Source organism: Nicotiana tabacum, chromosome 18, assembly GCF_000715075.1.
Source record: "Nicotiana tabacum cultivar K326 chromosome 18, ASM71507v2, whole genome shotgun sequence".
Classification (NCBI taxonomy): domain Eukaryota; kingdom Viridiplantae; phylum Streptophyta; class Magnoliopsida; order Solanales; family Solanaceae; genus Nicotiana; species Nicotiana tabacum.
Genome location: NC_134097.1, coordinates 85,047,082 through 85,070,551, shown reverse-complemented (window position 1 = coordinate 85,070,551; position 23,470 = coordinate 85,047,082). Strand labels below are relative to the sequence as shown.

General features: G+C 40.1%; 1 protein-coding gene across 1 annotated transcript; it reads left to right on the top strand.

The window, feature by feature from the left end:
• Window positions 1-7,201: 7,201 nt before the first annotated feature.
• Window positions 7,202-23,384, top strand: LOC107832214 (loganic acid O-methyltransferase). Its single transcript, XM_016660028.2, has 3 exons — window positions 7,202-7,413; window positions 10,161-10,805; window positions 22,842-23,384. The coding sequence occupies exons 1-3, from the start codon at window positions 7,285-7,287 to the stop codon at window positions 23,178-23,180; spliced, it is 1,113 nt and encodes a 370-aa protein (XP_016515514.2). The 5' UTR covers window positions 7,202-7,284; the 3' UTR covers window positions 23,181-23,384.
• Window positions 23,385-23,470: the final 86 nt, after the last annotated feature.

Genomic DNA, 23,470 nt, shown 5'->3' with positions numbered 1-23,470 from the left:
CCCTTATAGTTTGGCAGAGGGTTGTTGCGGACATTCGGAGCGAGTTCCTTTTCCACAATGATATTGTTATCAATCAAGGGTTGTATCTTATCTTTCAAGGAGCGGCATTCATCGATGGTGTGCCTTTTCATGCCGGAGTGGTATGCACAGGACTTGTTTGGGTTAACCCACTGAGAAAGATTCTCCGGGGTTGCAACAAGGATAGGGGTGGCATAACCAGCAGCTTTGAGCTTCTCATACAGCTGGTTGATGGGTTCAGCGATGGCGGTATATTGTTTTGGAGGGCTACGATCAAAATTAGGTTGGGGTCTGGGGAAACTTTGGCATGCAGGGGGTGATTGATAATGGGATAGTTGAGCATTATAAGTTTGGTAGACATGAGCGGGTTGGGAGTATCTGGGTGAGGTAGGTTGGTATGTAGGAGGTGGAGGCGACTGATAAGTTGGTAGCGGAGCTTGGTACGAGGGTGAGGGTGCTCGGTAATTTGGGTTGGCTGGTATGTGAGTGGAGGTTTTGGGTAAGCTTGGTATTTGAGGGGAGACTGGTCCTTTGTGCAACCATCATGGCCCCTTTACGTCCCTATTCTTGGACACACCACCAGACTGTAAAGCCTTATTCATAGTTTGCAAGGCCTCGAAATTTGTAACCATACAACTTTTAATACCTTCTTCAATTCTTTCACCCAACTTGATAATGTCGGAGAACTTGTAGTTCTCAATCATCATCAGCTGTTCATAATACTGCGGGTCCTGAGCCCGGACAAAGAACTTGTTCATTTGCTCCTCTTCTAAGGCGGGTCTGACCTTAGCAGCTTCAGACCTCCAGTGAGTATCATACTCGCGAAATGTCTCTGTGGGCTTCTTATTTAAATTCTGGTTATAGAACACGTCTGGTGTATTCTCTGTATTAAACCTGAATCTATCCATAAAGTCAGACGCCATACCTACCCAGCCTGACCACTTCTTGGGATCCTAGCTGATGTACCAAGAAAATGCATCCCCTTTCAAACTCCTCATGAACAGCTTCATGCAGATCCTTTCATCCTTCCCTACTCCAAGCAGTTTGTCACAATATGTTCTTAGATGGACCCTTGGATAACCCATACCATCAAACATTTCAAACTTAGGAGATGTGTACCCCTCAGGCAGTTCGACATCAGGTTGTATGCAAAGATCCTCATAATTCAGCCCCTCGATTCCTTTGCTTCCCTCAACGCCCTGAATCTGGCTGGTCAGTTTCTTAAGTTCCTCGGCCAAGTTCCTGATAAGCACATCTTTTTCATCAGACTCAGGTGTGCATGAGATAGGTTAGGTGGAGCGTGGTATGGCCTTTACGTAGATAGGAGTGTTATGGTGGACTGGTGTATGGGTGTGGAAATGGTCATTTGTGGAGCTCTGAGGTTCTGGGATGAGTAGTGGAGTATTGTTTGGGGTATGGCAGGTGTTACATTGGTTCTTTGGTGGAGCAGTGTGATGGTGAGGTGTGGGATGATTCTGCTATTTTGGGATATTTTGAGGAGGTGTAGGATTTTGAGTGTTAGGGAAGTTTATATCTGGGGCGCTGAGGGAAAATGACAGGTTTGCCAGATTCCAGACCTGATCAAGCTCTTCCTGAAATTTCAACAGTTTCTGTTCAAGTTGTGACACATTCTCGTTAGGAACCCGAATACCCTGGCCATCAGTGGCCTCTACCCGTTCAGTTGTGTTCTCCTTCCTGATGTTGTTTAAATCTTCCATTTTGCCTTTGTTCTTGCCTTTAATGGGACTAAGAGGAGGAGTGGGTGGAGGTCCCCTGGATCTTGTTAAGTAAGATGATGATGCCGGAGTGCACGAACTAACCTTTCGGGAGGGGAATAATAAAAACAAAAATAAAAATAAAAGGTAACCAAGTCAGTAAGGATTATAAAAAGTATTGCAATATTAAAACATATAGTGCGGGAATGTAAAGCGTGTCCTAATTTGGGAACCTCTTTGTGCCCAAGGTAGGCCTAGCGAAAAATTGTTTTGGAGAACTTAGAACACTAAATGTCTCATTTTATTAATAGAAATTGACGAATCCCTAAACAACACTAAATAAACAAGAAATAAAAGTCACTAATGGCCATTGGCCTTATTAAATTTGGAAAGCGAGTAAACCTAATCTATTTGGCCTCAGAAGGACCTTTCTCAGGTTGAATGCTCTCGTTGGTCAAATCATCCAATTCAAGTTCACCAGTAAAAGTGCCTTTGCCAAATGTTCTCTTTCCTTTCCCTCAGTGTTCTGGCAGTCGGCGACTCTCTTCCTCACTTTTCCTTCCAATTCCAGCAGACTGTATTCCAGATATTCCAGCTTTTTGCTAGCTTTGGCGGCCCTCTATTTCCACTCATTGATTTGGCAATTTGATGGAAGACTCCTCCACTAGTCTAGCAAGAGTGGGGGTGTGCTAACCATACCCAAACTGGGGACCTCATGCCTCATTTTTTGCAAGACAAACAAGGTTAGGCCCATACCCCCACCAGACTTGACTATTTAATATCAACAATTAGAATGAAGCACTTAGTTCTCCAAATAAATGCACAGAAAGTGATGACGTCTGTTTGGGTTTAGGGAAACCCAGTGGACTTTTGGACAAGGCTATCTTAAAGGACCATTATGTGGATAACATAACTGACCCGACTAGGTTTGACCATGATGCATGCAAAATTCAAACAGAGTAAGGTTTCTATGGGGTTTTAGACTGTACCCTTGAGCGGGCAACTCAAGGTGGGAAGGCATGGAACTGTCGACTGCACCGTTGATCGACTAGTTTTACCGCAAATACGCCTTTCCGAATTTAGGGGGTAATGATATAGGAAGAGCGCAACCACTCATCAAGCATTGCTATAGTATTTGTTTGGCACGAGTGGAGTATGATGTTGAGAATGATTATGCAATAATTAAAAGCATGTTGGCATGTATTTGCACGTTAAGAAAGCGATAAATACAGCAGTTTCATAATTTAAAGCAGTTATAAAGGAAATAAACAAGAAAGATATGTCAGATTTGCTTTTGAAAAAAAAATTAAACACTTAAAGGAATTAAACAAATAATTGCACATAGGGGGGCTATAAATTCACAAAAAAATGGTATGAAATGGTAAAAGCCTAAATATCCCAAGCACAGTCACCATGCTGTCGTGCCCCCTTTTTCCTTCCCCGGAATCAGGTTCATGACATTTTGGTTGGGGACAACTCTTTCCTTTTGGGAAAGGGGATTGCATTTTGGAGAGTTCCCACCTAATGACTTTTAAGGTGCATGAGCGCACCTATAGGGTTCATTTACAACTACGTTTGGTAACCAGAGATAGGGTAAGAGATTGAAATTATCCCAAGGGGAAGGTGTTAGGCACCCCTCAGGATCCACTAGTGTGGTTCCCGGCCAGACAGTTTTTTTGTGAATTTGTGGAAGTAGAAAATAGACAAGTAGGGCTCACATAATAGGGGATTTATGTTTTGATACACAGGTGTTTGAGAAACAATTAATGAAAAGCAAGACTTTTTGAAAAGAATTACAATCTAAGCATAAAAAGGGAAGGGGGTCCTAGGTTTGTTTATAATATGGATCACATCAATGCAATACCCGGTATGACACTCCTCAAAGAGGGGCTGCACGTGGCATTAATGCACTGGTCATCATATCCATATCTCCCATTTCCCGCCCCGTGAAGGTAACTAAAGTAAGGGTTGGTCTCGACCCCTATTGCATGTTGTTACCCGTCCCTTCCTATCAGTCCCGGAGGAATTTAGGACTCCTATCTTACAAAAGGAAGTTCTAGACAGACCCTCAAGTATAAAGGTAAAACACTAAGGTGACATATAATTAACAAGTAGGACTTCAATTAAAGGGAGCATGGAAGACAAACGAAAGGCTCAAATATACCTCCAAATACAGTGCACATGAACAGCATGACTCATATATAGGTAAGGTCTGAATTCAGAATTCTGAAGCATGGTATCTAAGTAATAACAGAAGAACCAGATTTATTGCATGACTCAGAAAAGAAGTCTGAATCAGGCTTCCTACTAATTTTATCAGGTTGACGGTTAAACAAAGGCAGTTCTGGTTTTATTTAAGTTATTACCTCACGCTTTCCTAGGCATAAAGCAATATGTAACAGTTATTCCTAGTTATAAAAATAATTTGCCCATATTGTGCATTAGGCGGCACCACATGATGATTTGGGGATGAAGTTCCTCATACCGCTGCAAGTTCCGAGGTGGTACCCAACCTCGAGGACCTCCATCAAAAAGAAGTTAGGCTCCAAGAAGCCAATGGCATCGTCGCAAGTCCCTAGGTGGTACCCAACCCTGAGGACCTCCATCAAAAGGAAGTTAGGTTCCAATAAGCCAACAACATCATTACAAGTCTCGAGGTGGTACCCGACCTTGAGGACTTTCATCAAAAAGGAGTTAGGCTCCAAGGAAATAAGCATTTAAACTCCACTCATATGGGCTTGGTCTCAGGGTGCCATCTAAATTCGGGTAGACCCTCGTCCGGGATCTATCTACAACGCCTTAAGGCTATCTATGCTAAGTTCGAAGCAAGTTTCCAGGTGGTCCGATTTTTAACGAACCCCCACTCGGGGACTGCTCTCAAAAGCTTAAAGGCAGTCTCCATTCTAGAGCTTCCGAGCGAATTCCCCCTCGAAGATTATCGCAGGGTCTAAAGGCTAAGTCTCGATTTAGGGGCTCGAAGCCATACTCTCATTCGACACGAAGTCAGGGTCCCGACGATCCGAGTTTATCAGTCCAACCCGGGCTCGACATTTGCACCAACCGACGGGGTCATGCACTTAGATTCTACACAAGCATAAATAAAGGGAAAATAGTATGCATCAGAGACAAATTAAAGGAATATTTTTCATTCATAAACATTCGATTACAAAAGCCCATGAGAGGTCCTAACATATGATTACAAAAGCCCACGAGGGGTCCTCACACATAAACAAAGAAGCAAAAAGGTACACATATAGTAAAAGACAATAGCCTAATCTATTCTCGAGGGTCATCCCCAGCGGCAGCATCTTCGAGCACCATCTCTCGGGCATATATCCTCGGCGGAAATATCTTCGATCGCCACATCCTATGGGGTCTCATCTCGGTCCTCCATAATAATATCCCTGAGGGCGAAGATGAAGAAGAGAAAAGTGGGAAGATGGAGAAGAGAAAAATGACGCAAAAGAAGCAGAAAAAAGAGACATAGCCCGCCGAGGCCAGAAATAGAGGATTCGGCAAGCGCCAACCCTACTTGCACAACTACTTCAAGTCCGCCTTCTGGGACATTGTGTCGTGCAAGTTTAGCGGCTGGTTGTGCCATTTCATCCCTTGGGAAGCTAAGGGGATGAAGTGCCACATCAGGCCAGGGTAGGAGAGTGAGTAGCATTATATAGTCCGAACACTCTCCCGAGCAGCGGTGTAGAGTCCAAACATCCTCCTAAGCCGGAAGAAGTTGACCCCTCTATCTCATCACCTCGAGCCAACAACGACAGCAGTAACAACCATAATAACAACAATAACGACAAGAAAGTATAATCTCGCTCGGCAAGGGAAAGCCCAGACAAAAGTCCATGGCGTGGCTGATGAGAACGCCGCCATGTAACCTTAAGGTCGTGGGCCCCAAACATGGTGGGTATAAATGGAGGAAGATGGTGAGAAGAAAGGGATGGAAAGATGTTGAAAGGCACGTGGATAAAAAGATAGTACTAGAAAGCCCCCATTTATAGGGGGTGATAGTATGACCGACAACGCACCTTTGAAAGACGGATCGGCAGGCGCAATCAATGTGTTATTGAAAACTGAATCGACAGCGGTATTGTCGCTTTAAGAATGGGAATCGGCAGCGGATTGAATGATGATGAAAAGACAAGTCCATGGTACGCCCCGGTTATAGCGAAGGGTTACGTTATAAGCGTGATATCATCAATGTGACATCATCACGGGAAGTCTGAATAGTTGGATGTCAAAATCGTTTCTTATCGCTCCTCTCCAAGAAATGCGGGGACTATCTGTATACGGTGAAATCGGAGGGTCCAATTCCTCGTCATCAAGGCACCGCAGAAGATCATCTCGAAGGCTCGATACTACAAGGCTACGGTCAAATTTTCTCCTTCGAGGTTTGTCGACGTCCAACCTTGGGACAGCATTGACCACGGCTATGGTGAGAGTGGGAAGTTCCCTAGGCACGCAACTGAGGCCGACAAAGCCTATGAGTCTAGTCCTGGCCCGTATTTGGGCATCAGGTGGCTATACCTGCCCCGTATCTTTGTAATTAATGCTTTTGTACTACATAGGGATCTCCTCTCCTATACAAAGGGGATCCTTGTCATTTCGTAAAGGGTTGGCTGCTCCATACTAAATACACAAGAACATTCTCTCTACTCTCTAACACATTCTCTTGATATTATTGTTTCCATTTATTATCTTCATTATTGTTCATCATTTATTGCTTATCATTGGCCATAAAGAGCCTTCGTTGATTTTATTATAACTGTTAGCCATTCTTCGACTGCCTTCGATAGCTCCCAGCCGAGCATCGGAATTGACCTCGAGGCCCCGATTGTTAGTCTATCGGTTTGGTTATTGCCTTATTCCTAACTCTTATTTCGTTTCTAAGTCTTTCACATAGCATCAACTGTTTAACAACCGGCATAAAAATAGATCACGTATTTTTAGAGTCCCTTAATCAAATTTAATTGTTGTTATCATTTTTACGGTAAACAAATAAGGAAATAAATCATTCGATCGTGAAGTTGGACGTGTAAATTATTTGTGTTTTCTTCATTGTTGTCTTCCTAGTATATTTTGAATAAACATAGTGACATGACACAGTTAAATTAAAGGAAGCGTCCAAAAGAGAGCTCCAAAAAAAGCTACGGAGACGGAGCAGTACGTAGGTACTGGGATCAGCACATATATAGTGACGAGTCATCGGGTCTATTCTCTTAGTTCCCCTTGGATAGGTGTGGCCGCCAAGCTGCAAAATTAAAGGAAAAAGAGAAAACCTTGAATATTCTCCGCCACAAAAGCTATATATACTTGGTCCCCAGGGTTAATTAATTTGCAGCCGAGTGACTAAATAGGCACATGTCTATATACTTCCTTCAACGTGTCTCGGACAAATAGGATGGACCCTACAAAAACATGTCCAGCTAGCTCATTATATAATTATCGGCAGCAGTCATCTTGGAGTTTTTGCCTTGCCAAAAAAAAAAAAAAAAATTGCCTCCCACTCTATCCACATTTATAGGCACTATATAGGAAGAAGGCTATGAGCAACAACTGTGGGAGAGAAAAAGAAAAGCTGATCATGTATCAAGCTTTTGACAAAATGCAAAGACATTTCCCCATGAGTGCTGGTGATGGTGCCTACAGCTACTCCAGAAACTCCCAATTGCAGGTATAAAGTTTCTTGCACCACCATATACCATTCCAAATCTTAGCTTAACTGCATGTTCTGAGATACATTGAAGGCAAAATATCTGGAATCCAGTGTTTAAAACAAATTAAACTAGCTTGTCACTAATAAGAAATTTTTGTCATGCGATGTGAATGTATTCTGTTTCACAGTTAGACAACTACCTATGCAATTTTACTGTTCTGTTATTAAAGGAAAGTTTGGTTGTTTCTGTATATTTATAAGCTTGAATTTGAGATTTACTTGGGGCTCGAATAACCTTTGAGTTGAAACCTATAGGAGTAGTTACAATAACAATAACTACCCAGTAAAATCCCACATAGTGGGGTTTGGGGAGGGTAATATGTACGCACCCTGATAGGGCAGAGAGGCTGTTTCCGATAGACCCTCGGCTCAGAAAGACAGAAATTGAAAAAAACAAGATAAGAGAATTTATTAGTAACTCCAGTAGAAACCGTAATAGTAACAGAAGCATAGGAACCAAAAGATAAATGACATCCAATAACAGTAACCAGAGTCTAAGGCCCGGGGCTAAGATAAACATCAAGAATAGTGTGGGTTCATCATAAACTGCAAGCCATTTAAGATCAACCCTAATCCAACCCCGCCTCACCCCCGGTATGAAGTAAGGAAAGCTCAACTACCCTTATCCTACAACCCTAATGTTTGACCTTCATGTCTTCCTATCAAGGGTCATGTCCTCAAAAATCTGCAGACGTACCATGTCCTGCCTGATCACCTATCCGCAACACTTCTTAGGTCTCCCTCTACCTCTTCTCGTACCTACCACGGCCAACCGCTCACATCTCCTCACCGGTTCATCAAGGCTTCTCCTCTGTACGTGCCCGAACCATCTGAGTCTCTCTTTCAGCATCTTGTCATCCAGAGGGGCGACACTTACCTTCTTCCGAGTATCTTCATTCCTAATCTTGTATATCCTAGTGTGCCCGCACATCTACCTCAGCATCCGCATCTCTGTTACTTTCATCCTCTGGATATGGGAGTTCTTAACAGGCCAACACGCTGCCCCATACAACATGGCCGGTCTAACCATAGCTCTATAAAACTTACCTTTGAGTATCGGTGGCACTTTCTTGTCACACAAGACTCCGATTGCAAGCCTCCATTTCATCCAGCCCGCCCCTATGCGGTGAGTGACGTCCTCGTCGATCTCTCCATCCCCCTGAATTATCGACCCAAGGTACTTGAAGCTATCTCTCTTGGGGATGACCTGTGACCCAAGCCTCATGTCCCCGCCTACTTCCCTTGACTCAGCGCTAAACTTGCACTCCATGTACTCTATCTTAGACTTGCTCAACTTGAAACTCTTAGACTCGAGAGTCTATCTCCAAACCTCCAATCTCTCGTTAACACCGGCTCTCGTCTTGTCAATTAGAACTATATCATCAGCAAATAACATACACCATGGCACCTCTCCTTGAATATGGTGTGTCAAAGTATCCATCACCAAGGCAAATAAGAACGGGCTAAGCGTAGAGCCTTGGTGTAAACCCATAACAACCGGAAAAAGCTTCGAGTCGCCTCCCACAGTCCTAACCTTAGTCTTAGCTCCATCATATATGTCCTTGATCGCTCTTATGTAGGCTACCGGCACGCCCTTCGCCTCAAGACATCTCCAGAGCACCTCCTTAGGAACCTTGTCATGCGCTTTCTCCAAGTCAATAAACACCATGTGCAGATCCTTCTTCTTAACCTTGTACTGTTCCACCAACCTCCTTATAAGGTGGATAGCTTCCGTAGTGGAGCGGCCCGACATGAACTCAAACTGATTATCGGATATAAATGTCGTCTTCCTCACCCTCACCTCCACCACCCTCTCCCACACTTTCATGGTATGGCTAAGTAACTTGATTCCCCTATAATTGTTACAAAACTGGATATCACCTTTGTTCTTATACAACGGTACCACTGTACTCGACCTCTATTCCTCCGGCATCCTCTTCGTCCTAAAAATTATATTGAACAACTCAGTCAGTCATTCTAATCTTGCTCTACCCACACACTTTCAAAACTCAACCGGAATTTCATCTGGCCCAATCACTCTACCCTTACTCATTTTACGCAAAGCCCCCACGACCTCCTTCACCTTAATGCGCCTGCAATACCTAAAATCTCGGAGACTCTCCGAATGCCCCAAGTCCCCTAGCGCTATATCCCGATCCCCCTCCTCATTTAGAAGACCATAAAAGTACGTCTGACATCTCTGATTAATCTGGGACTCTCCCATCAATACTCTATCATCCTCGTCTTTGATGCACCTTACTTGGTCCAGATCCCGGGTCTTCCTCTCCCTCGTTCAAGGCAGCCGAAACAATTTTTTGTCCCCACCTTTCTCCCCTAATTCCTCGTATAGACGGCTAAACGCTGTATTCTTAGCCTCCGTGACCGCCAGCTTTGCCTCCTTCCTAGCCACTTTGTGCCTCTCTCTATTCGCTCTCCTCTTCTCCTCGCTTGTGCTCCCTGCCATAGGAGTAGTTAATTTATTCTAATTAAAAGTTGTCAATGGTGTCTATTGGTGGTTAATTTAAGATCTTGATCAGGTTCTTGAAATTCGACTATTTACTATTTACCAAGGAAAACATAAAACAAACTGATCACATGAGTTTTAGACGATTTTGACAGTTACGCTAGATTAGATATTAAAGAATGATGAATGATAAAGCTGCAAATTATTGGTCAGCCTATATATGTATAATTTTCAACTGCAGAGAGAAGTGTTAGATGGTGCAAAGGAGATGGTAAGAGACGCAATTATTGAAAAGCTTGACATCAAAAGCCTGTTATCAGCTTCAATAAACACATTCCGTATTATAGACTTGGGATGTTCAATTGGACCAAACACTTTCTCAGCTATGCAACATATTATAGAAGCTGTAAAGGACAAGTGCCATTATCAATTCAGTGCAGATTCCTCTAATATTATTCCTGAATTCCAAGTATTCTTCAATGATCATGTCAACAATGATTTCAATACCCTATTTCGATCTCTACCGGTCGATAGGTCCTACTTTGCAGTAGGAGTTCCAGGGTCTTTCCACGGCAGGTTATTTCCCTCTGGTTCGATCCATTTTGCACATTCATCTTGTGCTATCCATTGGTTATCTAAGTTGCCAGAAATGTTGTTAGATGAGAAATCCCCTGCGTGGAATAAGGGATTGATTCACTATGTAGATGCCGCAAATACTGCAGTAGTTAATGCTTATGTTGCGCAGTTCGACAAAGACATGGAAATATTCTTAAGTGCAAGAGCTGAGGAGATTGTTCCTGGAGGAATGATGGTCCTAGTTTCGCCATTTTCAGGTTATCGTTACCTCAAATTTTTCGGTTCAAGTCTTATGGATCTGGTTAATGAGGTAATTAAGTTCAATGGTTTCGTCAACGTCTATTTTAATACTCCCGTCATTCCATTTTATGCAACATACTTTCCTATTTATGTATTAATTAAAAGGATTGTTACATTTTTACATTTGAAAACTATCTAATGTCATTCCTCTTTAGGGTGTGTTTGGTATGAAGGAAAATATTTTTCATGGAGAATATTTTATTATCCTAGAAAATATTTTCATGAAATATTTTATTTTCCTAGAAAATATTTTCATGGAAAATTACTGATTTTATCACGTATTACTTTTCTGGTAAAAAAGAGAAGATAGTATTCCTGATTATTCTAACCTTAATCGAATCATATGTGTGAAAAGTTGTTTTGGATATAAGCAATTCCTAAAAAAAAGTGTTTGATTGGTGATTGAAAAAAAAAATCGGAAAATATTTTCTACCGATTGATTAAAGAGTACAATATAATTTTTTTATTCTACTTTCCTCTCCCTCTTCACCCAAGTCCCCATTTTTCTTGTGCTCCGCTCCCTCTCCCTGCCCCCTCCTTCCCCCCCCCCTCCCCCCCCAAATACCCAACGTTTTCAGAATTTTATTTCCTTCAAGAATTTAATTATTCTTCAATCACACAAACACAAAGTAACTAATGTGTTGTTTTACTTTTTACGTAAAAACAACATTGAAATTTGTACACCATAACTAAAAAAAAGTACTCTTTTTTGGTTGAAAAAGAAAGTACTCTTTCTATAACATGAAAATAAAGTACTCATTTTGTTGAAATGAAATAAAATACTTTTTTTTTATCATGAAAAGAAAAATACTCATTTTGTTGAAATGAAAGAAAATATTTTTTCTAAATCATGAAAACAAACTACATCATTTTGTTGAAACGAAAGCAAATACTTTTTACTACATCATTATGTTAAAATGAAAGAAAATATTTTTTTACATCACGAAAATAAAGTACTTTTTTTTGTTAAAGTGCAAAAAAAAATATTTTTTTATAACATGAAGGGGAAATACTCATTTGTTGAAATGCAAAAAAGGGAATTCTATCGATAACATGAAAAGAAAGTTAGTAAATATAATATGTCTATTTAGGGTGGCGAGGGGGTGGAGGCTAAGGGAGGGGTGGGGTGGGTAGGTGGGGTGTGGAGGTGTGTTGGTAGGGGTTAATGGGGATGGGGAATATAGTGGGGAAGGTTAAAAAAGAGTTTTGAAAAATATTTTCCCTTCTCTTAATAGGGAAAACATTTTGGAGGAAAATGAGTTAATAAAGAAAATAATTTCCAAAATATTTAAACCAACCAAACATGGGACAATTGAAAAATATTTTCCGTTATACCAAATACGCCCTTAATGACATGACTTTTCCAGACCTATTTCATAATAATATTCACTTTTTTATGATGAGAGAGAAATGTGAATGCATATGTGAAACTCTTTTATTATTGGTAGTAAGGAGAATTTGGTAGTCCGGACCTGATCAAGTTCTTCCTGGAATTTCAACAGTTTCTGCTCGAGTTGGGACGCACTTTCTTTGGAGACCTGAGTACCATGAGTGACCTCTATCTGTTCAGTTGACTTTTCATTTCTGATGTTGTTTGAATCTTCCATCTTCCCTTTGTTCTTGTTTCTGATAGGACTAAGAGGAGGAGTGGGTGAAGGGCCCTTGGATCTTGTAGAATAGGATGATGATGCTAGAGCGCACGAACTAACCTTTGGGGAGGGGAATAAAACAAAAATAAAACAAAAAGGTAACAAGTTAGCGAGGATTATAAGAAACAATGTTGCAATATTTAAACACATAGTGCAAGAATGTAAATCGTGTCCTAATTTGGGGAACCTCATTATGCCCGAAGTAGGCCTAGCGACAAATTGATTTGGAGAACTTAGAATGCTAAATGCCTCATTTTATAGATAAATAGTAGGCGAATCCCAAATCGACACTAAATAACCGGAAATAAAAGTCACTAATGGCCATAGGCCTTATTATATTTCTCGAAGCAAAAAGGAAAAACTCCTATATATTTGGTCCCAAAAAGACCTTCCCCAGACTCGGCATCTTTGGCTCTATCGAACAGCTTCACCAGCTCGCGAAGTCCCAGCAACAGGTAGGCTCTGGCCAGGTGTCCGCCCTTATTTCCTTTAGCATTCTGGCAATCCTCGATTCTTCTAAGCAACTTCCTTTCCAGCTCTACTAAACCCTGCTCCAAGTATCCCAGTCGCTTGTTAGCACTAACAACCATGTCTTTCCACTCTTCAATCAGCTTTTGGTGGGCTTCTTGTATCTCACGGTGCTCGCTTTCGCATTCCCGAATCCTCTTGCGCAGTTGATTGTATTTTGACCTGTGCTTCAGCCTTTTCATCGATGATTCTGTGACCTCGAACAAACCCAGGTTGACCTAGACCATTATGATTATCCTCCAGCCAGCCTGAATAGTATGGAGTACAACCAGCATGGTATTTGTCTAGCTCGATGGTATCCCTTCCCATGATGATTTTGCAGTGCCACATATGCTGAACTTGGCACTTGTAAGGGCTATCATAATCCTGAAATTCAGCCCGAAAGTGACTCATCTTGTCGACCCTTGGTATAACCTGCTTCCTACCAGCCTGTTTCATAACTCGGAGAGGGACGTAAGGGTAGGTTCCTCTAAAATTGATCAGTATCAGAAACGGTGCATCCCTGGATCGGACGATGAGTAGGGAACCACTCGAACATCCATTGTACTTGGTCCTCCGTTAGATTTTCAAACAGCTCTAACCACCCCTTGGCGTCTTTCGGCTGGGCAAACATGTTGTGCATGTAGTTCATTCATCTTGGGAGATGGAAGGCTATGTGATCATCCTAATCCCTTTGCTGAATCTCTTGCCGATATTCACTACTTTGGAGATACTCCATGAGCCAGAGCTGGAGTAGCAAATTGCAACCCTCGAAGTGTTTGGCTCCTTGTTGACACTTCTTCAAGGCTCGGTATATCTTTGCAATGATCATGGGCACTATGCTAAATGGTTGCCCACAAATTCCCTTCATTAAAGTTTTGGTGACCATAGCTAGCCTGGTATGGATACTTGCTTTCTTCATTGGAAACACTATCATCCCCAAGAAGCAGAACATGAAGACAAAGACCCTTCGATGAATATGCCCCAATGATGTAAGGGCGAACTCATCAGGATAAGTACGGTAGGATTTGGTATGACCGTAACTCTCAGACAAATAATCTAATGGAATATACAACTCTTTCAAGCATGTCAAGTCCGGATTCTTCTTTAGACCCATCATTTTGAGGAAACCTCTACACTTGCGATTTTTCGGCGTTAACAAACCCGGAGTTTCCCATGGTATACCAGCCATTCCTCCTATTTCCTCTAGCAGTGGTGTCATTTCGATGTCCCCGAAGCGGAACACAGACCTATCACCATCCCAGAACAAAGTAGCAGCTTCTATGATCTTGTTGTTGGGTTGGATAAGGTAGATTTCCTAGGTATTTCCGAACAAGAGTCTGATCACTAGAATGAAGATCCTCCCACCAGCTTAGCAGTTTTGGGTGGATGTTGGTCACCATGCCGAATTTGGGAACTTTGTGTCTCATATTTATGCAAGACAAAAGGGTTAGGACCTTACCCCCACCAGACTCGACTATTTAATATCAATAATTGGCATAAAAGCATTTAGTTCCCCAAATAAATGCATAAAACGTGGTAGTGTCCATTTGGGTCTTAGGGAAACCCAGTGGACTTTGGATAAGGCTATCTTAAAGAGTCATTATGCGGACAACATAACTGACTCGGCTAAGTTTGACCATGATGCATGCACAATTAAACAGAGTAAGGTTTCTATGAGGTCTTAGACTGGTATGCTTGAGCGGACAACTCAAGAGGGAAAGGCGCAGAACCGTCGACTACACCGTTGATCGACTGGTTTTACCACAAATATGCCTTTGCCGGATTTAGGGGTGATAATATTGGAAGAGCGCAACCACTCATTATAAGCGTTTCTATGGTATTTTGTTTGGCACGAGCGGAATATGATGTTAAAAACATGCTTATGCAATAATTAAAACAAGTTGTCACATATTTGCACATTATAAAAGTAATAATTACAATAATTATTCATAATTTAAAACAGTAATAAAGGAAATCAGTAAAGGAAAACAATAAAAGAAATAAGGGAAAGAAACAAAAAGACAAGTTAGTTTTGTAGTAGAAGAGAGAATTAAATACTTAAAGGCATTAAGCAAATAAAGACATATAAAGAAGCGTAAAGTCACAAGAATAGCCTGAAATGGTAAATGCCTAAAAGAAATCCCCAGCAGAGTCGTCATGCTGTCGCGCTCCCTTTTTCTCGCGAAATTGGGTTTATGATATTTTGGGAGGACAACTCATTCCCTTTTGGGAATTTGGGTTTGAATTGAAGAGTCACCACCTAATTATTTAAGTGCATTAGGACACTAAGAAGGGTTTGATTTGAGTAACCAGAGATTGGGTAAGGGCTTGAAATTATCCCAAGGGGATGGTGTTAGGCACCCCTCAGGATCCACTAGTATGGTTCTCGACCAGACTATTGTTGTGAATTTAAGCGCAAACAACACGTAGGCAAATAAAACTTCAAATAAGAGGGGATTTTCACATAATGGTTACAAATAAACAAAGTTGGAAAGAACTAAAAGAAAGCTGATTTTTCTTAAAGGAATAGTTTGAAATTTGAGAAGAAACAAAGGAAAGGGGGTCCTAGGTTTATAAATAATATGGATCACCTCACACAACATCCGGTAATCACTCCTCAGTGAGGGGCTACACGAGATGTTATCGCATGGTCATCATATCCATATCTACACTTTCCCACTCCGTTAAGGTATTAAAGCGCGGAATGGTCTCGTTTACTTATTGCATGCTATTACCCGTCCCAATCCTATCGGTCCCGGAGGCATTTAGGACTACTAATCCTAAGGGGTAGGGATAATAGGCTTATTTGTAGTTTCAAAGGCAAAATTCTAAGGCGACATACAAAAACATGTATAGCAAGTTGGAGAAAAGCACATAACAAGTAAAAAGGCTCAGATATACCTCATTTAATCAAAGAAGCACATAGTTAGCACGTCTTACACATACTGTTTAGGATCTAATTAAGAAATTAAAGGTTGAGGCAGACTTATTTATTACATAATTTAGATAAGAAGCTCGAATCAGGCCTATCTGCTGGTTGTAGTTAATAAAACATATTCAATTTATAATTTTTACCCTAAGGCTTGCCTAAGTGTTGGACAAGGATCCTATAGGCATGGTATCTACTGAATTTTAGAAAGAAATGAAGTAAACTGAATACGTACTGGTTAAGAAAGGTTGTCAGATTATTAAAGAAAGACAGGTTTTTTACGAAGGTTATAAGTTCTGCGAATGATGACAAATCGTTATTACTGGTTTTAGCTTTATACGCGATTCAGATTAGATTAATAGTTCCTATAGACATGCTTTCTATGCGTTGTTGATTTTAAACCTTTTATAGACATGGTAAAAATGCATAAGCCTTATAGACATGATATCTAGATGCCGAATTTTGTTTAAGACCTATGAACATGATATCTTATTGCAGTTGATTGCTTAAGACCTATGAACATGATTGCTACATAAAGAATGGATATACAAGATTCAGAAGGACCTATAGGAATATTTTCTATATGCATATGCAGAAATCAGATTTCCAAATACTTATGGACATGATTTCTATATGAGAGAATGCAGAATTCAGAAATACCTATGGACATGGTATCTATGTGAGAAATGCAGAATTCAGAAATACCTATGGACATGGTAACTATGTGAGAAATGCAGAATTTAGAAATACCTATAGACATGGTATCTATGTGAGAAATGCAGAATTCAGAAATACCTATAGGCATGATATCTACCCTTTGCATACATAGTTACCTGCCCTTTTTCACTAGACATCCCCAAGAGTTTATTACAAATTATTATAGCACAGAATAAAGTAAAATACATCAAAAAAAATGAAAGTACAACTAAGGAGAGCCTGATTCAGACTTCATGTCTGAAATATGAGGTAAACCAACTCCATGAGATCATGATCCAAAGCCTTTCTCCCATTTGGATGTGTCAAAGTTCCCTAAGAGCCTCAAAGCGGATTCCGGGCAATGCTCACACCGAAATACATTATCAGATTTGGACAAGTGCAGTGTGGAAGGGCCAGCCCTCAAGTGTCCAAGTTCAGAGGGAGCTCAAGGGTCTTAAGGCAAGGCTCACAAGAGGGGGGGCAGGACTTAAAGACTAAGCGAGTGTCCAAGTGCAGAAACAGAATTCTAAAAAGGGGAAGAGGAGAGGGAAATAACTACAGATAAGTACACATAAGGGGTTCATGGTGAATAGGGAAATTGAAAGAGGCAAGGTAGACTGTGGGCATACCCATCAATGGAGAATGCTAGCATACCCATAAGCCTGTTAGAATACACTATTAAAGGCTAGGATCCCAAGGGATTAAATTTAATTCATGGACAATAATTTTCATATTGTCATGCCTTAAACCATAGCTCACACACATAGGGGGTAGGGTTTTGGGGATTCATAATAGAACATGCATAAGGAAATCAGTATGCTAATTTAAGTGTGGAATTATACAGAAACAGTAAGTAGATATAGATACAAAAGTAGTAAATAAACACATTGTTGTGGTGCTAAATCTTAAATCAAGACATACCAGTTTCAAAGAAACAAATAGAGAAAAGCAGTAGGTCTTGTAAAAAGGCCACAGTGCAGACAAGAATAGAGAACACTATTGCGTCTAAGTATAAGTTCAGAAAGACTAAGAATGAGTGATTGTATGTTTGTGTCAATGAAAGAGTCGTGCATTTATAGCGTGAAAAAACAGGCAGAAATAAGGTAAGAAAATAGTTAAGGAACTGAATATTCATTAAGAATTAATTAACGTAAGACTTCCTTTAATTAAGGAATTCAGATTCAAATGGTAAAAGTTATTTAAGGAAAGAAATCAAACAAGCATTTTGTGCAAAGTAGGCAATTAGGGGTAGATACATAGAAGTTTATTTTAGGGGCAGAGCTTTGAAATACACGGTTGCATAAATAAGGTATGAGAAATCAATTAGTAGCTAGTAAATCTAGGATCAAAAATTTTGTAATCACTGGTCCATGAATGAACCAAGTCAGAAAAGTTAGGAAAGTCAGGTAACTTAAATCGAGTCATAGGGAAATCAGCAAATAAGGAAAGAAATCAATCAAACCTATACAGAAGGAAGTCTGAAACTAATCAAGATCTGAAAGCCATTTTAGAGGGGGGAAGTCCAGCACATATAAAGAGTACACAAGTATTAGGCATGAGATAAGGGATCAAGTGAAAGGTCTTATAGAGTTTGGCAAAAGTCAGAATCATATGAAGAAACAAAATTGAAACAATGATTTGAAACTTAATGAAGTAGTAGATGAAACAATTCCAGGAACTCAAATAGGTCCAAAAATTAGGGTTTTTGAAATCAGGCAATTCCAGAGATAAAGAGCCAGCAAATCACATAGCCAAGGGTCTCAAAACTCGGAAGAACCCCCAAATTTAGGGTTCTTGCCATTAACTGAGTGCAGGGACGAAAGTGCAAGTGATTAGGGTAAAAAATACTACTTGAAATAGGTTCAGAGGTCTCAGAAAGGAACTGAGACCCTTAACATGTCTTTTAGTAGCAGAAACTCATGAACAACATAGTAAAAGAACAGCATGTGAAACACAGTAGAGGAACTCAAAGGAACATAGTAGAAGAACTGATAAGAAAGATAATGGAAAAAATTAATAAGAACAGTCGGAGAAGCATATTAAGAAGCATATTAGAAGAAACTTAACTAGAACACAGTAGAGGAAACTTAATAAGAAACACATAAGAACACAATAGAAGAAACACACAAGAACACAGTAGAGGAAAATACAGTTGAAGAAACACACAAGAACACAGTAGAGGAAAATACAGTAGAAGAAACAAACAAAAGAAAGAGAAAATCAGAGAAACATCTAAATATCTCAGAAAAACTCTAGATCGGAAAAGAAATGGTTTTGAAAGTATAGTTTGTTTGAAAGAAAATCAAGAAAATCGTTTAAAAGCTTAGGGAAAGCATAGATCTGGAACAGATCTAAAGAGATCAGAAAAACCTCAAAAGCTAGGGTTTTCAGAGGAACCCAAACGATGAGAAAGGCTTGGATCTAAGAAGGAAGGGTCGAGGCCAGGCTCGAAACAGTCATGGCTTGCCGGAGCAGGGCCGGAGATGGCCGTAAAGCTTGAATCAATAGAGTTTTGGACCCAACTCTTCGTGATCAAGTCATGAAACTTCAATAACCAAGCGTGAGGAGCCATAAGGGGTTGGTGGGTGGTAAAACCACCATGGATTCAGGCCAAGAGGTGTCCGGAGAAGATGAAAGGAACTCATCGAAGAGAAGGGGAGGGGGAAGGTTCTAGAGAGAACCAGAGATAGAGAGATAGAGACGAGTGAGGAAAATGAGAGGGGTATTTGGGGGGGTCGTCTGGTTAAAAAAGGTAAGCGCGGATCTAGACCGTTGATCAAAATTGATCAATGGCCAAGATTTGATTCGGGTTGGGTCAAGTAATTTTAGGATTGGGCTTGGGGTCTTGGGTCAGTTTAATTTGGGTTGGGGATTGGGTTTAATTAGGCCAGATTTTAGGCTAAAATTGAAACGAATTGGGCTATTATTTAAATATCCATTTTTTCCCTTTTAAAATTATAAAAAATAGTAAATTAATTGTAAGCCCCTAATATCATCTCATGAAAAATCTCGATCCTTGGTCGAATGCAAAATTCGGGAATCCACCAATATTACATGTACATGCCTCCAGCCCAAACTGATATAAGTCTGACTCTGCAATATGAATGCCACTATTGGACTCCTCCACTTGGCGCAAAGCCATAGGAAACAATATCTTATAATCCACAAAACTACTCTTCACAACTCGCACAACACAAATCACCAGGTACTCCAACACCACCAACTACTCCCAATCAACACCCACCTCGTGACCTTGCCAAAAATTGCGACGACTAGTCAACTAATTAAACCCTCCCAGCTCGTACTCATCAACCAGATATCGGAAACTGTTGCGCCTCCATACGAACAACTGAATAGTCTCTCAATACCTCTGGGTCTTCAGTCTAAACAACATGTTGAGACAATGTTTGAGCATCCGTGAATCCTTCGTAGTCCGTTTGTAGCATCACGAACATAAGTTATGTACTTCGAGCTGAATCAATATCGCACGATAAGGAATGAAAGAAGGAGAATTTCCTAACAGTTCTGTAGCTTCTCGAAGATAAGTACAGACGTCTCCGTACCGATCCGCAAGACTCTACTAAACCTATTTGTGTCTCGTAGCACCCATGAACCTAGAGCTCGGATACCAACTTGTCATGACCCAAAAATCCCTCCGAAGGAGTCGTGATGGCACCCAGTCTCTAAACTAGGTAAACCTAACATAAACTGAAGTAATATTGATGCTTACCAACTTTAAATTAACCAACTCTGAATAATTCAAAATTCCCAAAATCGGTGGTACAAGTCACAAGCCTACCTAAGAGTAGTTACACAAAATAATACATCACTGCCCCGAAACAAAGGAGCAAATGGAAATAAATACAAATGAAGGTGACTCCGAGACCTGCGAACGCTGTAGCAGGTTTACCTTGAGTCTCCACCGCGACAACCCGCACAGCTACTATTAATCCACCTGGATCTATACACAAAAATGTATAGAAGTATAGTATGAGCACACTACGGCGGTGCCCAATAAGTATCAAGACTAACTTCGGTGGGGTAGTGACGAGGAATAGTCAGGACACCTACTGGTCAAATAAAATTAACAGGATATGATAATAAAACATCAAGATAAAGATAACAAAGTAATATCAACTGCGGAGAGAAAATCCAAGTACAAGCAGTATAAACAATAAAGGGAGAACAGGGATAGTAACGAACAAAAACCAAATAAATCAGATAACCCAAGCAATTCAACACTAACATAACAGAGAAGGAGACAAGTAAGAATGTATTCAATTAAAGAAAACAATGTCAACTCAATCAATCACATCATGTTTAATATACCATCCCGATCATTTCAATCCTCGATTTCTCATATCATTATCTCAACTTTCGAACTTTCAGCACATATGGCACCTTGTGCCCACATTTTTTCCATCTCACTTTTAACAATAAAATCCACATGATATACAATACAAAATGTCCTTACAAATGTACTTAAGATGTTCAGGAAGTCATATTTACATAATACAAATTAAATTACAATTTCTGAATAAATTTGGAAAAATTGGCGTGAAAAGATGAAATTGTTTTTAGAAATGATTCGAGTAAGAAAGTACCCCTTTTCAAATTTAAAATACAACCTCGGAAGAATTATTACCTTTAATAAGGGAGTTCATAATTTAAAACTTAATAGAAATTCCTTTTTAAGAAAAATACAACCTCAGACGGTTTAAGAAAATTATGAAACAATTATTGAAATTTGAAGTAGTGAAAAATATGTAAATAAATACAGCAAAGTATTGAAAAATATGATGGCTTCCTTCACAAAGGATCACGGCGGTAAAGGAATCTGAGCAGTTAGAACACTTGAATTGGTAACAGCTACTAAACATAGCAAACCAAAAGTGCACGACACTAAAATCCAATTAAAGAACAAGGATAAGGAAAACAAACATAGAATTTCACTTTCATTTCATATCTTGTTGCAGGCATGCAACCCGATCCCATTTCACATGTCTCGCTGCAGGCGTGCAACTCGCTCCCATTTCATATATCTCATTGCAGGCGTGCAACCTGCTCCCATTTCATATATCTCGTTGCAGGCGTGTAACCCGATCCCATTTTAGATATCTCGTTGCAGGTGTGCAACCCGCTCCCATTTCACATATCTTGTTGCAAGCGTGCAACCCGCTCCCATTGACAAATCATCATCAATCATAAAAAAATCCCGGCAAGGGAACAAGAATATAACATCATTCCGGCAAGGGAGACACTATCATAAACAATAACATCCCGACAAGGGAACAATAGCATAACAACAACATCCCGTCAAGGAAAGAAATATGTACATAATAAGAGTCACGAAAAAACCAAGAAGCACGATAACATCAACAAACAACAAGACATAATAAGCACGTGATAATTACACCGGTAACCACAACAATTGGACACGTAACATATTTGCACGAAGTCATAGAGGAACTCACAATCAAGAAGTATCAAACAATAAGGAAGGCAATAACTTCAATTAAGGCAATTAAGGTCTATGTAACACGTAAGAATTAAAGGAGAGCTAACAACGTCATATGGAGCATATAGAGGCAATTTAAGCAATTAGGAAACTCAATCATAACGAGATGCTTTCCACATAAGGACCTAAGAACCCTAGAGGCAAATTTGTCCATAAATAAGTTCGAGCACACACTCGTCACACATGCATGGACTACATTTAGCATAGAAGACTAAATTCCTAAAGGGGAAGTCCCCACACATATTTAGGCAAGATACGTACCTCAAGGACGACAAACCGATACTCTAAAATGCACTTCTCAGGTGAAAAGACCTCCGGACGGCTCAAATCTAACCAAATTGACTTCAAAGCACAAATAAATCATATAAGAAATTATTCTGGATCATAAAGTTTCAATCTTTAACAAAATCCAAAAATTGGTCCAAAAAATGACCCCCAGGCCCGCGCCTCGGAACCCAACAAATTTTACAAAATCGTAATATCCATTCCAATATGAGTTCAACCATACAATGGAGCGGTAGATTAGGGCACACGAAGAGAGAAATATTCAAAATGTATAATGACAGCCTTTTATAGACTGATACAGGCTGTATCCTCACGTGCACGACATGTGCAACTAACCACCTCTAATAGTACTAACTAGCTCTAACAGTTATTAGGCAAGCTAACTAATCATTTATTATTTCAATAAGTGTTAGTCGTATATTTGGAATTGAGTTTTCTTTCTTTCTCACATATATACAGGGAATGCTAGATGAATCTCTAGTTGACGCATTCAATGTGCCAGTGTATTTTCCCTCTCCTGAAGACATGACTAAAGTGGTGGAGAAAAATGGCTGTTTTAGCATCGAGAGAATAGAGTTGACATATCCCCAATCAAAGCTTGTAGATGAGGCTGATGCAAAGAGTTTAATGACAAACCTAAGGGCTGTTTTGGAAGGAGTTTTTATCAATCACTTTGGAAGTAAAATCGCAGATGAAGCTTTTTCGAGGACTATTCTCAAAAGTGAAGACATCTCTGCATGGATGAAAGCTAACTACGAGAAACCATGCCAATTATTTGTCGTTTTGAAGCGTAAATGAATTTCTGTGGAGGATTCTGATTACGAAAAGGTTGAGCATAAAATGTCATTTAATTTTTAATAGTTTTATCATTCTCTCGAGAATTGCTACTACTAAAACCATGTTCAAGTTAATTTACTCATCTAAGATATATGCATGGCTATAGCAGATTTGATGAATTGGGGATAAGAGCTTATATAATTCAAGCAATTATTGAATGCATAAGTCAAGAAGCTGTTGGTCATCACTCTTTTGTTATATTTAGAGGTTTCACGGTCAATCTCGAGGCCAAAAACTCCACTCTTCCTTAC

What these genes read in the sequence shown, in the direction of transcription:
- LOC107832214 (XM_016660028.2), top strand. Translation starts at nt 7,285, where the DNA reads ATGAGCAACAACTGTGGGAGAGAAAAAGAAAAGCTGATCATGTATCAA. An exon ending in CCAGAAACTCCCAATTGCAG is followed by an intron (nt 7,414 to 10,160) that starts GTATAAAGTTTC and finishes TTTCAACTGCAG; the next exon opens with AGAGAAGTGTTAGATGGTGC. An exon ending in TTATGGATCTGGTTAATGAG is followed by an intron (nt 10,806 to 22,841) that starts GTAATTAAGTTC and finishes ACATATATACAG; the next exon opens with GGAATGCTAGATGAATCTCT.